At 43.9% G+C, this 18,354-nt stretch overlaps 1 protein-coding gene across 1 annotated transcript; it reads right to left on the reverse strand.

Moving 5' to 3' along the window:
- Positions 1 to 620: 620 nt before the first annotated feature.
- Positions 621 to 17,420, reverse strand: APOD (apolipoprotein D). Its single transcript, XM_047876221.1, has 5 exons — positions 17,267 to 17,420; positions 13,415 to 13,557; positions 8,052 to 8,173; positions 4,445 to 4,533; positions 621 to 1,095 (listed from the first exon to the last, which is right to left on the reverse strand). The coding sequence occupies exons 2-5, from the start codon at positions 13,535 to 13,537 to the stop codon at positions 860 to 862; spliced, it is 570 nt and encodes a 189-aa protein (XP_047732177.1). The 5' UTR covers positions 13,538 to 13,557; positions 17,267 to 17,420; the 3' UTR covers positions 621 to 859.
- Between the last annotated feature and the right edge of the window lie 934 nt (positions 17,421 to 18,354).

An 18,354-nucleotide genomic window follows, 5' to 3' on the forward strand; every position in this document is an offset into this window, starting at 1 on the left:
CTAAAAAAAAAAAAATCCCCATAGTCTTCTCCCTTATAGATTCTCTCCTGCACAGACACCAAGATGGTCCCATTCTTTAGCCTGACTCTGAAGACCTCCTGATGAGAAAGTAAATACTTCAGAGAAACTGCCTGTCAGAGACTCAGAAAACCCAAATGATTCCCCCTAAAGGAGTGCCTACTGGGGGCACCTGGGTGGCTCAGTCGGTTAAGTGTCCGACTTTAGCTCAGGTCATGATCTCGTGGTCCATGGTCCGTGAGTTTGAGCCCCGCATCAGGCTCTGTGCTGACAGCTCAGAGCCTGGAGCCTGCTTCAGATTCTGTGTCTCCCTCTCTCTCTCTGCCCCTCCCCCACTCATGTTCTGTCTCTCTTTCTCTCTCTCTCTCTCAGGAATGAATAAATGTTAAAAAAAAAAAAAAAAAGGAGTGTCTACTGTAGGATGTGGCACCTGGACTCAGGTCACCCATAATAGGCCTTCGAGGTCTGCTTTCTCTTTCCAGAAACAGGATTGTTCTCTTTAAACTTAAACTGTACAGTGCTTTGTTTCTTTCAACAGAACTGTTCATGGATCTCCAAACATAAGCGTATAATTGAAAACCCACAATAATCAATTCAGAATCTACTGTGAGCACAGCAAGTCAGCAACAAGTTTATTATTAGACTGGCAAGGTAACATGGTACATGGCTAAGTGTTTGGGCCAGCGTTCCTTGACTTTCTCTCCACAGGCTTCTGCTTTCAAATTTCCCCTCTGGTGTTTGCAATGTTGCCGTGGTTGGTTTGTCTTTATGAAGGGTGGGGTTGGGGGAAGCAAAGCAAAAGAAGTAACATTGAGTGAAGGCAGGTTCCCTTTAGAGCCTCTTACAGTGGCTCAGGGCAGTTCACCTGATCTGTGATAGTCATTTTTTCTATGTCAATTTCATTAGAAGTCAAGATATCTTTTAGATAGGTCACTGTTTCTGGAGGGAGATAAGGGTTTCTTCCCAAGATCCAAACATGATCCATGTGAAAAAGCCAGACGATTGTGGTACAGGAGTACACGAGGGCGTAGTTCTCATAGTCGGTGGCCAGGACCCAGTATGGAGCAGATGGCATCACTGAGAACCAGAGGAGAGCAGTATTAAGAGGGACCAGGACAAGAGGAACCTTCATCTCCAGGACCCTGGAAGCCAGGATCCTAGTTCTTCTACTGTAGTAGAACTTAAAAAAAATTAAAAAAAAATTTTTTTAATGTTTTATTTATTTTGAAGACAGAGAGAGACAGAGCATGAGTGGGGGTGGGGCAGACAGAGAGGGAGACATAGAATCTGAAGCAGGCTCCAGGCTCTGGGCTGTCAGCACAGAGCCTGACATGGGGCTCGAACTCACAAACTGTGAGATCATGACCTGGGCCGAAGTCGGACGCTCAACCGACTAAGCCACCCGGGCGTCCCCCCAATGTTTTTTTAAATGTTTATTTATTTTTGGGAGAGAGAGAGACAAAGAGAGTAAGCAAGAGAGGGGCAGAGAGAGGGAGACAGAATCTGAAGCAAGTTCCATGCTCTGAGCTGTCAGTACAGAGCCCGATATGGGACTCCAACCCATGAACCGTGAGATCATGACCTGAGCTGAAGTCGGACACTTAACCAACTGGGCCACCCAGGTACCCCAAGAGTAGTGGTTCTTAATTCTGGATTTATGTGGGAATCTTATGGGAACTTTGACAAATACTAGGCCATGTTTCTCCAGACTGATGTGGAGGTGGTTGGTACTCTTGAAGGCTCCCCCATGATTCTAATGTGCAGCCAAAGCTTAGAGCCATCCTTCTGGATCCTTCTTCCCTGATAACACATCAGTCTGCAGAAAGCCACAGTAATGGGGTGTTTTGCCAGACCTCTTAGACTAACAGGCTGCACTTAGCACCAGTAGGCACCACTTAGCTAAGTGGAGTTAAGATGGCAAGGTCAGGGGCCCCCAGGCTTTCCAAGTCTGTACTTCCCAATTTCCTCTAGAACCTGTCTGAGAAAGGAAGTAAGGGCTAATGTTGGTGTGTTTATTTTCTTTCTGTGTGACCTTCGAAAGTTCTTTTGCTCTCAAGAATATGGTAAATCAGGTGGTAACAGGTTATAAACTCCTCCTCACAAGGGGCCCATGAAGATTCATTGACAGAGGTCTGCACAGTGTTGAAAGCTTAGCCTTAAAGGGTCCTTACAACAAGAGAGGGAGGATTTACCTTCTCCGTTTGAATCCAGAGACTTCCTCTGTGAACTTGACCTCCACAGCCAAGGTCCAAGCCAAGGAAATGTCATAGCCCAACTTGTTAAAGTTAAGTGGAAAATGGACCCAAATGGGAAAAAGCTGTGAACTGACCCCATAAGAACAAAAGATTTGGACACAATCTGCTTTCTTGGGTTTCAAGCAACCCACCTCCTCCACTCAAAAATAATGCCTCTCTTTGCTAAGTCAAACCAGATCTCAGCACTCGTGAATGACTATGAGAAGCTGGACAAAAGAGGCAGGGTGTAAGAGATTAGAACTTGGCTGGGTGTCAGGGACCCAGCTGGTTATCAGGACAACACAAGAGGGCTAGTCCAGATGACCACACACTGAGGTCCCTCCTACCTCTGACTTTCTACCTGTTTACAAATATGAAAACAGAAGGACAGTTGGAGGACATCTGGACAGAAGCCTGCATAAGGCTACAGGGCCCACACTGAGTGGGCCCTGACTTACCTTTCTAGCGCCATTGGTGCCTGCCTGCCAGGCTCACTATTGAGAGCTTGTATTCATCACAGATCTGCGACCTTTGAATTTCCACTGCTTTGTGTGTTCCCAGCTGGACTGGGAACTCTGCAACCTGAGTGGTTTGGGGGAAATATGTCTTCCAACCTCTTCCTGCCAAGGCGATGCGCCCCGCTTGCACAGAGCCACACATTCACACGCCGTCTTCCTCCCACAGGGTCTAGCTCTCAAGCATACATTTACCCAGACATTTCCTCATAGCAAAGAAAACTTCCACATCTCTTTATTATCTGAAAACTCTGACCGTTTCCTACTGCTTATGGAAGGCACGTCAACCCATTACATGGCTTTTGAGGCTCTTCCCAGTCTTGTCTCGTGCTCCATGTACCCGCCCATCCTCTAGGCTTCTCTCTCCAGACCTTTCCTCAAGCCATTCCTCCTCCTGGGAAAGCCTTTCCCGTAGTCTCCTCCACACCCTGGAAGACCCAATGCAAACACCTGATCCCTTCAACCAGAGTGAATCTCTTCCTCCTCTGTTTCCCCTGCCAGCAGCTCCTGCCTCCTATAGCTCCTGTTACGGGGCCTCCTTGTGAAGGTTGTGCACATAGTATTTGGCCTTCACTTCCATCCCCCCTTCCTCAGTGGAGAGTTTGTGAGACCTTCGTTTTGGTCCCAACTCTGCCTCTAAATGGTCCAGCGACCTTGCCTATATCACCTAGCTTTTCTGCACTTTGACGTTCTTCTTTGTAAAAATAACAAGAAAGGCTGAGATGCACATAGTCCCTTACAGTTTACAGAGCATGTGCTATCTCATTTACCCTTAGAATACTGGGCGCAGAAGTGAAGTTAGTTGCCCATGGTCACATGTGCGGGAAGAATTGTTTTCATCTCCCAGCATTCCTATGTTGGTCTATAAAATAAGAACTTCCTCACTGCCCTACTCTAGGGATTTGAAGGGGGAGCGGGCTGGGGGACAGTGATTCTTCTTACCGCTGTGACTGCGGTGTCTGCCCCTTGGGTGGGGAGAGGGGCCCTGAAGCACTCTCAGTAAAAGAAAGTCTCACATTTCTGAGCTGGCTTCTGCCGTGTATCTATATCAACAGTAAACTAAAAATTTGGTGCTTTCTCTGTTGTCTGTGTCCTTTCCCCAGTTAAGCCGGAGCTCAGAGGACAAATGCTCGTGATCAAACATCTTTCAGGGAACCCTAAAGTGTGGTGAGAAAGTGGCAGATAGAGCCAGGGCTCAAACTTACCTTCACTCTTGTCATCTCTTGTGTTTAAGCCTTTGCACATGTGAATTGTTCTGCTGATAATACCACTACTAACAACTACTACTGGCTACTAATATTTCAGGCCTCCATTCCCTCTGGGAAACTAGTCTAGGCTGGTGCCCTACTGCTCTCCCCGGGTGCTACAATTTGTGCTGCCTTTATTGAAACACGGTAGTTTTACAGTAACTTGCCTGCATACTTGTCAGTATCCACATGGGATATAAGCCTCTCAGGGCCAAGGGCCAGCTCTGTCTTGCTCATCATCACATCTTTGGTGCCTAGACCCAAGCATGGCACATAGTAGGTGCTCAACAAAGTATTATGCATTGAGTCACTATAGGTGACACACTATAGGTGACACTCAGATGTGACAGGAGTGTTTCAACCCAGGGCTCTAACCTTTGGTTTGCATATCTCCTATCCCTGAAACCTCCTGAGAGAAGTGAATACTTACACCAGAAAAACTTAACTCCCAGCTTGGCAGGCTCTGTGAGGTTGGCCTGGGTGGCTTCGCCTTCAATTTGATTCACAGTTCCATCCGGTCTGCAACGAGTTAACAAAACAAAACAAAACAAAACAAAACAAAACAAAACAAAACGTCTTAATTCAATGGAAGCCAAAAATCAATGAAAGGCCACTAAGCATCAGGGTGGCCAAGATTGTGATTTCTGGTTAGGGAGGCTCTTTCCTTTGTCACTGTCTCTGAGACCAAGCGGAGGAAGATGGCCCTGGGTGATAAGAAGCAATAACTGAAATGCTCCAGGACTGGATGATATGTTAGGCCCTAACACTTCTGTGCTGTGTTTTGAGTCCTACAAGGCCATTTCCTGCTCTCAGGCTGCAGAGGGAGGGAGTAAAAGAGAAGGGAACACAAACGAAACAACCCTATACACCAAGAAGATTTACTTCTTTAAAAATGAGAATGGGCCAAAGGGAAAAACAAGGACTGACATGATTACTCAAAGTCTGGAGATTTGCATGCTTTCCTTGCTCTTGGGGCCTCAGTGACATCATATGACATCATCTGACCCATAAAGCCATCCATACACCTGAGCTCTGAGACCCCTATCCAGGCCTGCAAGCTTCTGACTGAGTATGGGAGATTTCAACATAGGCCAGGTAAAAGCAGGCAGTGAGGAAATATTAACCTCATCTCAGTGATTCTCAGAGACATTAAATGTGCAGAAATGCACATCTTGCAACAAATGCCACCTTAGAATTCTCAGTGTCATTTCTTTCTTAGTGGTATATAAAATGGTGGTGTGTCTTAAAAGTGACGGTCTTCGATTGGATGAAATACTTTCACTCTTTTGAAAGAGTGGCTCCAGTTTTTAGCAACTCCCAATGACTCTGTGGACCTGGGGGAGAGGGGAAATGCCTGGGGACGGAGGCACTGAGGGGAGGGCGCTCACATATCACAGTGCTCTTCCTAGGAAGCTGACAGAGGAGGAGCCTGTTCATCAGTCCTCAAGGGGGCACAGAACAAAAGTTAGAGCAACAGCGTGTGTTAGAAAGTCAGTAGGCTATGGTTAGTGGTGACGGATGTCCCAGAAACCAGATAATAAGCAACAGGTAAGGAAGGATGAGAAATGTATTCAGATGCTCCTGGATGCATAGTCTGTTTATCATCAAGTAGGGCTGGGAACCATCCCTTCCTCTGTCACCTGAAACTCAGCTGGGAGAACAGGAAGATGGTCCATTTCTATCTGCATGCAGTTGCTTAGCAACAAACCAGCCTCTTCTCGGCAGACTTTCCTGCTTTTCATCATCATTTATGTTTTGGCCAGAACAGTTTTCAAAACACCAGTCTCTGATCGTAAATGCACAATTGGTTCATGGGAAAAATACATTTGTATTTTCAAGGGTCTCAGCAGATTAATAGTAATACATAGTATTAATTAAATAATTTCTACACACCAAATCCTGTTCTAAGCAATTTACATGTGTTACCTCATCTGATGCTCACAAAGCCCTATGCAGGGAGGTTCTATGATTAATGTCACTTTACTGAGAGGAAACTGAGACCTAGAGTATTACCATAACTAACCTAAGATCACATCATTAGTAACTGGCAGAACCAGGATTTGAAATGGGGCAGCCTAACTCCAAAGCCTGAGCCCTTCGGCTCCCAGCCCCGTGCCAGCTGCTTTTGCCCTCAAATTCTCTGACACTGGCTAAGAGTACTTTGCTCAGACTCCGTGCTGTGCCTCTGCCCATCCTGTAGTATTCCTGAAGGGAGAAGCCATACCACGCTCCTGAACCAGCAAACCTTTCTCCATGTGCCCTTGTATCTTAAACAAACGTGACCCTACAGGCAGAGCAACCTAATACTCAAGATACAGTTAAAGAGGACTCCTGGCCGGCTCCGAAGGAGAGGTGGAAAAATCTTGTGGGTTTTGAGATCAACGTCACTGTCTGACTCTTGGTCATAGAATGGGACAACATATTTGAAATGAAGTCATTGCAACTTTAGATGGAGGTCTGCATCTCAATCCTTCTCTGGGCTCTAAAATAATCTGTTTTTATCTTTAGAGGCCCTTGAGATTCTTTTTTTTTTTAAATTTTTTTTTTCAACGTTTTTTATTTATTTTGGGACAGAGAGAGACAGAGCATGAACAGGGGAGGGGCAGAGAGAGGGAGACACAGAATCAGAAACAGGCTCCAGGCTCCGAGCCATCAGCCCAGAGCCTGACGCGGGGCTCGAACTCACGGACCGCGAGATCGTGACCTGGCTGAAGTCGGACGCTTAACCGACTGCGCCACCCAGGCGCCCCAAGAGGCCCTTGAGATTCTTAACTTTATTTCTATGGTTTATGAAGGCAGGGAGTCAACCCACTTATGTTCTGGCTCACAGAAAGCTTAGTGGATAACAAGATGGCCACACAAAGCCTCTCGGAGCCTGAGTAACTTCCATGCTGGGTTATAACTGTTTTCTTGGAGTTGAGCACAGTTCTCAGGTCCTGTAGGGAACAAGAAGGACAGCCCTTCACCCCAGCCTTTCTTCCATTTGTCTTCTGTTCTCTTCCCCATTTCACTTCTCTCTGGGTTTGAATCTTAGCTTTGTTGCTTACAAGCTGTGTGGCCCTTGGGCAAATTACTTTCCCTCTCTGTACCTCAGTTTCCTCATCTATAAGTGTGGGGTTGATAATAGTACCTACCTCAGAGTTGTTATGGGCATTAAATAAATATATATATTCATTTACATATATACGTATATGTACACACATGTATATATACATACACATACAGAATAGTGCCTTGCATTTAGGAAATACTTAGTATTTGTGACTATTGTTTATTGTTGCTCTTATCTTTGTTGATAGAAGGTTGGTAGGAGCTCTTTCTGCGGCTTTTTAAAGTTTCTGTTTGCTTTCTAAAGTATGAATTCTCATATCAAATAGAAATCTGTATTTCAGTATCAGAAAAGTATACTTCTGTAGGCGATCCTGTTCCCATAACCTAGAATGTGACCATGCATTTGATTCTTGCTTAACAAGAAAAGGAGTTTTCTAATAGTTAAAGCTGTCTGGAGATGAAATAAATTGTCATGGAAGGCAATGAGCTCCCAGTTCCCGGAAGGAGTCAGGTAGAGCTGGATGTCTTCTGTTAGTAGATAATATAGAAAGGGCTTCGTTCTTAGTTTGGAGATCAGATGAGATGGTCCCCCTCCCCGCCCCCCTTGTGCCCCCTCCCCCTCATCCTTTGCTACCAGAGTATCTATTTTGCTATGAGAGCAGGAACCCTGCAGTTTGGATTCCCATTGAGTTCCTAGTGCCTCTCATAGGGAGTACACATATAATAAGTACACAACACTCAAGGGAGTCCACAATACAAAAAGATGCTCAGCAAGTGGTCATGCAAATAAATGAGTGGCTTCTGGTCCCCACCATTCTGCTTGCCAAAAACTTTCATCTTAGGACCTGCTGTGAGCAGGCAGGGCAGACCCAGCAACATCTGCACCACCCCCCTCAACGAGATTGCAAGGACACCCAGTCACCCCAGGACAACTCTCTGCAGGCTGGCTCCAGGACTGTGTTGCTTTTGAAACCACAGCCACTCACCTCAACTCCTGGTTTATCACTTTGATGTTTCCGTTTTCCATTAGCGAGTAGTTGGCTTGGATGCAACTTCCCTTCTCAAAGCTCACTGGGATCTTCTCAATTTCATACCATCGTCCAAGATACTGCAGAGGTAACAAGAGGCAGAGAAAACCCCATGGCTCTCTGGGGACCTGCAAACTCTTCCCTATTGTTGCCTTTTAGAGCAGAGCCCTTTCCTGGGGAAACCAAGCAAAATGGGCTGCATTGTTCTGACAGCAACTGAGCAAGATATTGATTCAAATGAGAGTAAGTGAATCGGATGTGCAGGCATTGGTTGAATGCCACACTTTATTCCTAAAGTGCTCTTTATTTAGATATGCTGTCAGTGGCCCCTCCAGCCAAAATCTATGTGAAATTCTAAACTCTGTGAAAGAGAGCAAGCAGTCCAGATGATGGAAGGTGCCATCTCAGACATTTTGTGATTCTACGAGGCATCTTTGAGTTGTGTGCAAGTCAGATATATTCACTGTGGGGAACTGGGACTCCAGAGTTGGTTGCATTCTCCTCCTAAGACCTCGCACAGGGAGGTGGACACAAAAACTTTTGGCAGGTGATCAGGACTTAGAAGACTGATACCATGGGGGGTATGGTCTCAGTTCATAACTTCGTGTACAGAGTCAACTCTAAAGAAGTGCGCATTGTTGTGGGGGAGGGGGAGAAATGTATGTTCACCGTTCCATGCATCGCCTTGCATGGAGATTGCTCCAATTTACAACCTTCGTGGAGGGCAATTTGGCAATATCCAGCAAAGCAATTTCACTTCTGGAAATGTAACCTCCGGATAATAAGAAAAAGAAATGATGCATATGTGAGGTTATTTGTTGTGGTACTATTGTAAGAACAAAATACGGGAAACTAGAGTCTGAGCATTCGTAGGGGACTAGGTAAATAAATTATGGCACATCCATATAATGGAATGTTACACACCCTCTTTTAAAGGAGTCATATGCGGGGCGCCTGGGTGGCTCCGTCGGTTGAGTGTCGGACTTCGCCTCAGGTCATGATCTCACGGTTTGTGGGCTCTGTGCTGTCAGCCTGGAGCCTGGAGCCTACTCCGGATTCTGTGTCTCCCTCTCTCTCTGCCCCTTCCCAGCTCATGCTTGGTCTCTCTCTCTCTCTCTCTCTCTCAGTCTCTCAAAAATAAATAAACATTAAAAAAAATTTAAGGAGTCCTATGCAATTATCTCCAAGATACATACAATGGAAAAAGAGCTAGGTGAAAAATAGTGTATATGTAAAAATGGGGGGAAAGATTATTATATTCATTTTCTATTGCTGCTGTAACAATTTACCAGAAGCCTAAAACAACCCAAATTTATGGTCTCACAGGTCTATACATCGAGTGAGTTTGGTTAAAATCAAGGTGTTGGCAGGGCTATGTTCCTTCCTACAGGCTCTAGAGGACTCTGTCTTCTTGCCTTGTCCGAGTTGTTGAGGCCACCCGCATTTTTTGGGTTGTGAACTCCTTCCTCCATCTTCAGTGGCAGCAAATGCAGGTGAAAGTCTTTTCACATTGCATCTCTCTGATTCTTGTTCCATTGTCACACCTCTCTGACTACAGTTGGGGAAGGTTCTCTGCTTTCAACGATTAGATTGGTCCTTTCTGGATAACCCAGGCCATGCCTGCCATCTCCAAGTCTATAACTTTAATCACATCGGCAAACCCCCCTTTCCATGTACGGTGGCACAGTCACAGGTTGCAGGCATTAGGGTGAGGGCATCGTTCTGCCTACTGCAGTTATGTATGTATTCGTGAACGTATACATTCGCTCCCAAAAGATACACAATAAAATGATTTTACTGGTTGCTACTGGGGAAGGAAACTGAGGTAGGAGGGGAAAAGGGGTAGGAGAAGAGCTTCATTGTATGTTCTCTGGCACCTTTAGGATTTTGATCCATGTGACCGTATTTACTTAGACAAAATATTAATTGAAAGTATTTTTAAATTTAAAAATGTATTACTCAACAAAAGAAAATCAGAGACGCACTCACCTTCAAAAAGTGAGAAGTGGAAACGAGAGTACTGCAAACAGGTGGCAGTACGGCTTCGGTCACATGGCTCTTTGCTCAAATATATACCCACGTTTATGACCTAAAATTTCCACTCATTTATTAAAGGCACATCTTTCAATTAAAACCACTGAAATTAACATTCATTGAAAGCACCAAAAAAATACTGTTAAAGGTCAGTTGGTTTCATAGGCATTCTCAAAACACACTCCATTTTATACAGAGCATTTAAAATGGTTCTATTATTGTTAAGGTGACTTCAGTGCTCCATAATTAAAACCGAGGAAGCATGATTTTCTAGAAAAGGGGAAACTGAAAGGTGGCAGATTGCTTTTTATGTCACGCTCCCTTATAATTTCACAATATTTTTGTGAAAACCTTTTCATGTTTGTGGGTCCCAGTTTCTCTATCCATATAAGAAGAATGCAATGTTTAAAATGAATCCTGGATGGGAATGCAAGCTGGTGCAGCCACTCTGGAAAACAGTATGGAGGTTCCTCAAAAAACTAAAAATAGAACTACTCTACACCCAGCAATTGCACTACTAGGTATTTATCCATGGGATACAGGTGTGCTGTTTCGAAGGGACCCATGCACCCCCATGTTTATAGCAGCACTATCAACAATAGCCAAAGTATGGAAAGAGCCCAAATGTCCATCGATGGATGAATGGATAAAGAAGATGTGCTATATATACATACAATGGAGTATTACTCGGCAATCAAAAAGAATGAAATCTTGCCATTTGCAACTACGTGGATGGAACTCGAGGGTATTATGCTAAGTGAAATTAGTCAGAGAAAGACAAAAATCCTATGACTTCACTCATATGAGGACTTTAAGAGACAAAACAAATGACCATAAGGGAAGGGAAACAAAACTAATATAAAAACAGGAAGGGGGACAAAACAGAAGAGACTCATAAATATGGAGAACAAACTGAGGGTTACTGGAGGGGTTGTGGGAGGGGGGATGGGCTAAATGGGTAAGGGGCATGAAGGAATCTACTCCTGAAATCATTGTTGCACTATATGCTAACTAATTTGGATGTAAATTTTTTTTAATGTTTTTATTTATTTTTGAGACAGAGAGAGACAGAGCATGAGCACGGGAGGGGCAGAGAGAGAGAGGCAGACACAGAATTCGAAGCAGGCTCCAGGCTCCGAGCTGTCAGCACAGAGCCCAACGCGGGGCTCTAACTCACAGCCTGTGAGGTCATGACCTGAGCTGAAGTTGGACGCTTAACTGACTGAGCCACCCAGGCACCCCGTAAATTTTAAAAAATAAAAAATAAAATAAAAAAAAAAAGAATCCTGTAAAGGAAGAGGTAAAACTATCTCTATTTCCAGATAACATGATTTTGTGTATAAAAAATCCTAAGGAAGCCACACACACACACACACACACACAAACTATTAGAACTAATAAATGAAGCTAGCCAGAAACCAAATGGCTTTCTACACTTAAAATGAACACTCTGTAAATTATGAAAATTCCATTTACAATAGCATCAAAAGAATAAAATACTTAGGAATAAGTATTTAACCAAAGAAACACAAAACGTATACTCTGAAAACTATGAAATATTGTTGAAAGAAATTCAATAAGACCTAAATAAATAAGAAATTAAATGGAAAGTTAACCTATGTTCAGGGATTGGAAGGCTTAAAATTGTTAAGATGACAATATTCTCCAGATAGATCTAGATTCAATGCATTCTCTATTAAAACAACAACAACAACAACAACAACAACAACACAAAAGAAAACTCTGCTTCTTCACTAAATTGACAAACAGATCCTAAAATTCATATGGAAATGCAAAGGACTTAGAATAGCCAGAAGAATAAAGTTGGAGGCGTCATATATTCTAATTTCAAAACTTACTACAAAGCTATAGTAATCAATACTGTATAGCACTGGCATAAAGATAGACACATAAAACAATAAAATAGAATTGAGAGTCTAAAAATAAGCTGTTACATAAATGTCCAATTGATTTTCAACAAGGATGCCAAGACTGTTCGATGGGGAAAGAATAGTCTTCTCAGCAAATAGTTCTGGGCAACTGAATATCCACTGGCAAAATAATAAAGTTGGACTTCTATATCACACTATATAAAAAGTTTAACTCAAAATGGAGCACGAAATTAAATGTAAGGATTAAAACTATAAATCTCCTATAAGAAAATATAGAAATAGGGGCGCCTGGGTGGCGCAGTCGGTTAAGCGTCCGACTTCAGCCAGGTCACAATCTCGCCGTCCGTGAGTTCGAGCCCCGCGTCCGGCTCTGGGCTGATGGCTCAGAGCCTGGAGCCTGTTTCCGATTCTGTGTCTCCCTCTTTCTCTGCCCCTCCCCCGTTCATGCTCTGGCTCTCTCTCTGTCCCAAAAATAAATAAACGTTGAAAAAAAAAATTAAAAAAAAAAAAAAGAAAATATAGAAATAAAAATCATAACCTTGCATTAGGCAATGGTGTTTTAGATACCAAACGTATAAGCAAGAAAGGAGAAAAATAGATAAATTGGACTCCGTTAATATTGGAAACTTTTGCGCTTCAAAGACACATTAATAAAGTGAAAAAGCAATCCACAGAATGGGGGGAAATATTTTCAAATCATGTATCTGATAAGAGACTTGTATCTAGAACATATAAAGAACTCTCAGAGCTCAATAATTAAAAAGATAAGTAACCCAACTTAAAAATGGGGAAAGGACTCAAATGGACATTTCTCCAAAGAAGATATAAAAATGGACAATAAACACATGAAAAGGTGTTCAACGTCATTAACCATTAGGGAAATGCAAATCAAAACCACAATGAGACACCCTTCATACCCTGTAAAAATGATTACAACCAAAAGGATGACAATAGCAAGTGTCGACAAAGATAAGGAGAAATTGGTATTATATACACGGCTGATGGGAACGTACAATAGCGCATGCAGCGCTTTTGGAAAATCGTTTCCGTGGGACGATCTGAGGAACATTCTACACCTTTCCTCAGAGGATTCCCAGCAGGACTGAACCCTTCTGTTAACAGTGTTACTGTTCAGGAATGCCATCTTTTATTGCCGTTCTGCCTTCTCTGTCTCAGTTTCCCCACATGCCCACAGTGCTTCCTGGGATCAGCTTCCCAAAACCCTCTGCTCCCCAGTTCTTGGTCTCAGAGCCTGCTTTGGGGGATGCCCCAGTAAGATAAGTACCTACCCCAAGGCTTGCTGTGGCAATCAAAGCAGAAAACTAACACTGAATCCTAGAGGATGCTTATTCAAATGGGAGGCAAAACAAACGGGAGTTGAGACTTTTGCCACACCTTGTGCACGTCAAAATTCTCCTGGACTGGAGGAGTCGGGCATTTCCCAAGGTGAAAGGCTTGTCCGTCTGCGGCACTGAAGAGGCTGGCCAGAGCAGAAAACAGCAGCAGCGCAGTCATCATCTTGGGGCTCTGGATGGAACCTGGGGTCAGGAGAAACAAAGCAGCTAGAGTTGTTCTGAGCCCCCTGAGGACACGCAGTCACCAGGGGAACATTTCTGGGGACCTCTCTGGGGACCTTCCCCTGAGCCCTTTTGAACGGTCACCCTGCAGAGCCACCTGAATCGTCATCATCAACCCTGCTGTGAGGCCTTCCACCCCTGGGAGCATCTCCCGACCTTTGTACCTCCATTAGAGCATGCTCTGTCTGGTGTTAGAGCTCGTTGGATTTATTTTGCAACTGCTCCCCCTCCATTATGCATTTTTCAAGGATGGGAGCCCACAGAACCTGGCGGTGTCAGGCACAGTCCATACTTGTTGATGAACAGAAACAATGTGGGGTGGGGATAGGCCGAGGGGGAGGTCGAAGCGGTCAAGTGAACCACGCAAGAGAAAAAAATGAGCACAAACCATGCACGTTTAGTATCTTATGAGATTCATAAGAGAAGTGCCTCCCTGATCTACACCCCCCCCCCCACTCCAGCCCCATCTTGCTGGGCTGCTTACCAACCCAGGAGTAGGCCTGAAACCTTAACAGGCTGTGGCGTGCTGGGGACCCCAGGGTCACCCTGACTGTGTTTGAATGCAGACCTTGCCACACGCTAAGTATAACTGTACATTTTATGCTTTAGTTTCCTGGTCTATTAAGTGGGGGTAATAATCATACCAACCTCACCAAGTTTGGTGAGAATTAAATGAGATACTATAGAGAGAGTATTTAGGGTGAAGTCTGACACAGAGAAAATGCTTAATAAATGCTAGTTATTATTATCGTGAAAAGCAGAAACAAATAACTGCTTCTTGAATTTCTCTTTGGCATTCTGTTGGGGATACTTCTCAGAGATGTTCATTTCTTTTTTTTTTTTTTCTTCCTTTAAAGGTACATTGCCAGGGACGTAGATATGCATTTAACTAGAGAAGGACTAATAGCTGGCAACACGCATTTCAGCCCAGGCACCCTTCCCTGCTTCTTTCCCTGACTTGCCTTCAGTCTATTCTCCTCCTTGTGACTCCTTGCCTGTAGCTGCACAAGAGCTATTTCTAGCTCTTTGCCTTTCTCGCGCAATAAAGAAGACTGAATCAACGCAAGCAAAATGTTCTCAGATCTGAGCATTTAAAAGGATGTGTCATAACAGGAATAATTATAACCACTTTATTATGGTTAAACCTCCAAATAACCTTTAATAATCAATAGCTTTTCTTCTGGAGGTTTTATCGTCCCATTTTCAAAGGAACAGTTACGTAACAAGTAAAACTGCCAGCTGGGGATGGTGGGGGCGGGGTGGTCGCTGAGCCTCCTTGGAGCAAGCCAAGTCTGTGGTAGGACGGCACCTTCTCTGAGAATCCATTTGCCATTAGCTCCTGCCACCACATAAAGAACACCTGTCTTTTAATCTTTTGGGAGACGATGGATGGATTTGTCTAAACTTACAAAAATTTGTATCCATTTCCAAGAAATTCTTAGAACCGCGCAGCTCTACTCTTGGGCCTCAGTAGGCTTCAAGCTCAGTGCCTTGCCCAGAAGATCTTACCTCAAAGGATGGTCACACATTACGCACATTCTACAGGGTCCCCCAAACTGGCGGGACTTAAGAGGTCCTTTCTCCACCCCACCCCTCAGCCCCTGGGAGTACAGATGTCACGCTGAGTGCCAGAAGGGACAGAGGGCCGGGACTCAGGTACTGTCTGTGGCTGTCCGTCCTGCAGTGACCCTGAGCCATGTCTGTGCACCACCTTTGGTGGCTTTCAGTAAACACCTACCTCTGTAACCTGATGAGTGTCATTTCACCATGGGACAGTTAACACCAAAAGTCAGTTCCATGTCTTACTCTGACAAATATCTTATTACAAAATGTTCTATTATGGGGTGAAACATGTGCTTTAGCTGTGTAGGAGGATTTCAGAGCAAGGCTAATTCTTAGCCTTGCTTACATATCTCTTCCAAAGATGTCTCTTTATTGCAGTAGTTTCATTCCTATGGTTAAAACTTTTTGTGATAGAAAGGGTTGATGGCATCCATAATTTCTTTTCCATGTCCCGTCCGTTCTAGTTCACTCAGCACTTATTGAGTACCTTCTGACGGTGAGTGAGGCAGGAGAGAAGGGAGACTCGGGAGACAAGTTGACCAAAGTAAAGCCATTTTGGTTTTAGCCTGACCCTTAACCTAACAGTCAGCAGGTCATAAAAAGAGTTACAAGATCCAACTCACTGAAGACCACAAGATCCCATTCCCTCCAGCACTAAAAGCCACAAAGGTCTGACATTCTTAAAATTGCTCCCTGTGGGTAATTTCATAATCGCCAGACAATGGAAAAACTCACCACCAAATAAAAATGATAAACCCAAAATTAAAGAGTAAGCCCCTCCCTACACGCCAGCAAATTAAAAAAAAAAAAATTATAAAACCATTTATTAGAGGCAAAGGGATGTCCTCTTCCTCAACTGGGAGGAGAGACCACTACTTTGTAAGAAAGCTCCTTTCTTCTATATTTAATAAATCTTTGTCCCTTTCTCTAAATGGCTTGCTCTGAAATTCTTTCTTGTGCAAAGCCAAGAATCCTCTTGGCGATGAGCCTGAGGCCCTCCCTCTAGGGCCTCAACCCCATCCAGCATCAAAGGTAAGTCGCATTATTATCTTATACCTGTGAACTTGGGTAGGCGTGACCTATATTTTTGCTCTGTCTTCTAACACTAACGGGAAGATTGTCTTAATGAGGGGAGTTTAAATATTTTAAAAATAAACAGAATTTAAATATTATTTTAACTGAATATTAAATTATTTAATAATAATTCTACCAAGGTTATTGTGCATCCGCCCTGGGCCAGCACAGACTCTATGAGCTGGTACTCATTCTCATTGAACTTCCCCATGGAGAAGCCCGGGTCTCAGTTTTTCACATGTGCCACACACTGGATCTCCATAACATCCTATCTAGAAGGCTACTGCTATGACATTCTCTGTGTACTCAATGATGTTAATTTCCCAGGGGTTACTTCCTGATAAGGTATGAAGACAGAACTTACACCAGGTCTCTTAGGGGCCTGCTCTCCCAACACCTGCGTGTTAGTGCGGGCAAGGTACCTGCTCTGAAAAAGCTGCAGAACGTTGACGACTAGATTTTTAGATTTCACATGATAAAACAAAATGCATTTCCACAAGCCAAGCGGTCTAAAGAACCCATTTAGCTATTGACTCTAACAAGAAAATATGTCTTCTTAAGAAAATATTTTTGTGCCATATTGTCAAATGTGTTTTCCGATTCACAGAATGAATTACAGTTTACTTTTTGGTAAATTTTGTTGTAATGCACAGTTGGACGACAACTCCTTGAGAATTCATCTGGTACAGTATTGGTTATGGAAAACGTTCTCGTCTGCTTGCACAGAAGAGAATGCATAGTGCAAGCACAAGACATTGAGGTAGGTCAACGTTGGGTTGGCACCCCAGTTCTGCCATTTGTTGGCCTATTGCTTAGGATATCTGAACCTCAGTTTCCTCGTCTGAAAAATGGCACTAATGAGGTTCTATCTTGTAAGGTGGTCTGAGGAAAAATGAGACCAATTTTGCAGAGCGACTGGCACAAGCCCTCAATCGTGGCTGTTATTATTTTTAGCTGAAAGGGGGAAAGTAAAAGCCAAGCCTGTCTCTAAGCACTTTTTAACAAAAGCGAAAATGAAAACCACAGTACATACCTTTTCTGTCAAGATGAAGGCAGTTTCCACATGCAAACTCATCCAATTTAAGATGTGTGGTCTTGTTGACTGGCTTCTCCCAAGCTATTTTATAAGCTTCGTTCGGTCACTGATGTTTAATTTTAACGCATGCCACACCCACTCCGGGTCGGGAAGGCTGGCCTAAAAGCTTAGTTCTGTATGAAACACAAAGATGGGATGTTTTGTCCATCTCCCTCCCCCAATTTCCTTCACAGCTGCTCCCTGAAAAAGAAACAATGAGATACTGTGTGTATGTGAGAGAGGGAAAGACAAAGTGCATTTCATTCAAAACATCTTTTTTGCTGTGTGGGTTTTTGAATTTAATTTTCTCAGTCAGAGTGCACTTTAAAGTTCCAGTAAGATGAGCTGCAGCATGTTTTCAAGCATCTGGTATTTATTTTTCATTTTTGTGTAAATGAAAAATCAACAACCTCATTTCCTGAAATGGGGCACCCCATGTGGTCCCTGGCCTGGAATGTGACTCAGGCTAGAGAGTGAAGGGTAAGAATTAGAGATGGCTTTTTGTGTGATCCTGGACAAGCCATCCACTTCTCTGAGGCTCAGTCTCCCCATGGTGACGCAGAGGCTGTCATTTCTGTCTCCACCAAAGTTGGGTGAATAGGGGAGATACCGGTTCTGAAGGGGCTGGGGCTAAAAGCTGAGAATGCCAGACCTTTCGTGATTCGTGATTCGGGAGCCTCCCAGCTTCACCATCTAGGCGGCCTCTCCCTGCCTGGGGTGAGAGTGGATTTAATGTTGCTCATGTCACAGAGACACTTTGGGCTGGGCCCCATTTCTCTCTGTGGAATGAGCAGTTTTGAATCTTAGGACTTGGATTCCGTGCCTTTGTGATAAGGCAGGAGGCTTCTAGGGGCCTGTAGAGAAGAGAGTACCTTTGTGGTAGACAGATTCCTGAATAAAATGCATTCTCCAGTTTCTAAGCAATAGAGAGAAATTTATAGCACTAGGCCTCATAAACATTAAAACAATAACCATGGGGCACCTGGGTGGCTCAGTCTGTTGAGCATCCAACTTCGGCTCAGGTCATGATCTCACGGTTCATGAGT

This window comes from Prionailurus viverrinus, chromosome C2, assembly GCF_022837055.1.
Source record: "Prionailurus viverrinus isolate Anna chromosome C2, UM_Priviv_1.0, whole genome shotgun sequence".
NCBI classification, from domain to species: Eukaryota; Metazoa; Chordata; class Mammalia; order Carnivora; family Felidae; genus Prionailurus; species Prionailurus viverrinus.

Coding starts and splice junctions, on each gene's coding strand:
- APOD (XM_047876221.1), bottom strand. CDS start 13,537: ATGATGACTGCGCTGCTGCTGTTTTCTGCTCTGGCCAGCCTCTTCAGT. Junction 4,534..8,051: donor GTGATAAACCAGGAGTTGAG/GTGAGTGGCTGT, acceptor AACTCGTTGCAG/ACCGGATGGAACTGTGAATC. Junction 1,096..4,444: donor GGGAGTTAAGTTTTTCTGGT/GTAAGTATTCAC, acceptor TCTGGTTCTCAG/TGATGCCATCTGCTCCATAC.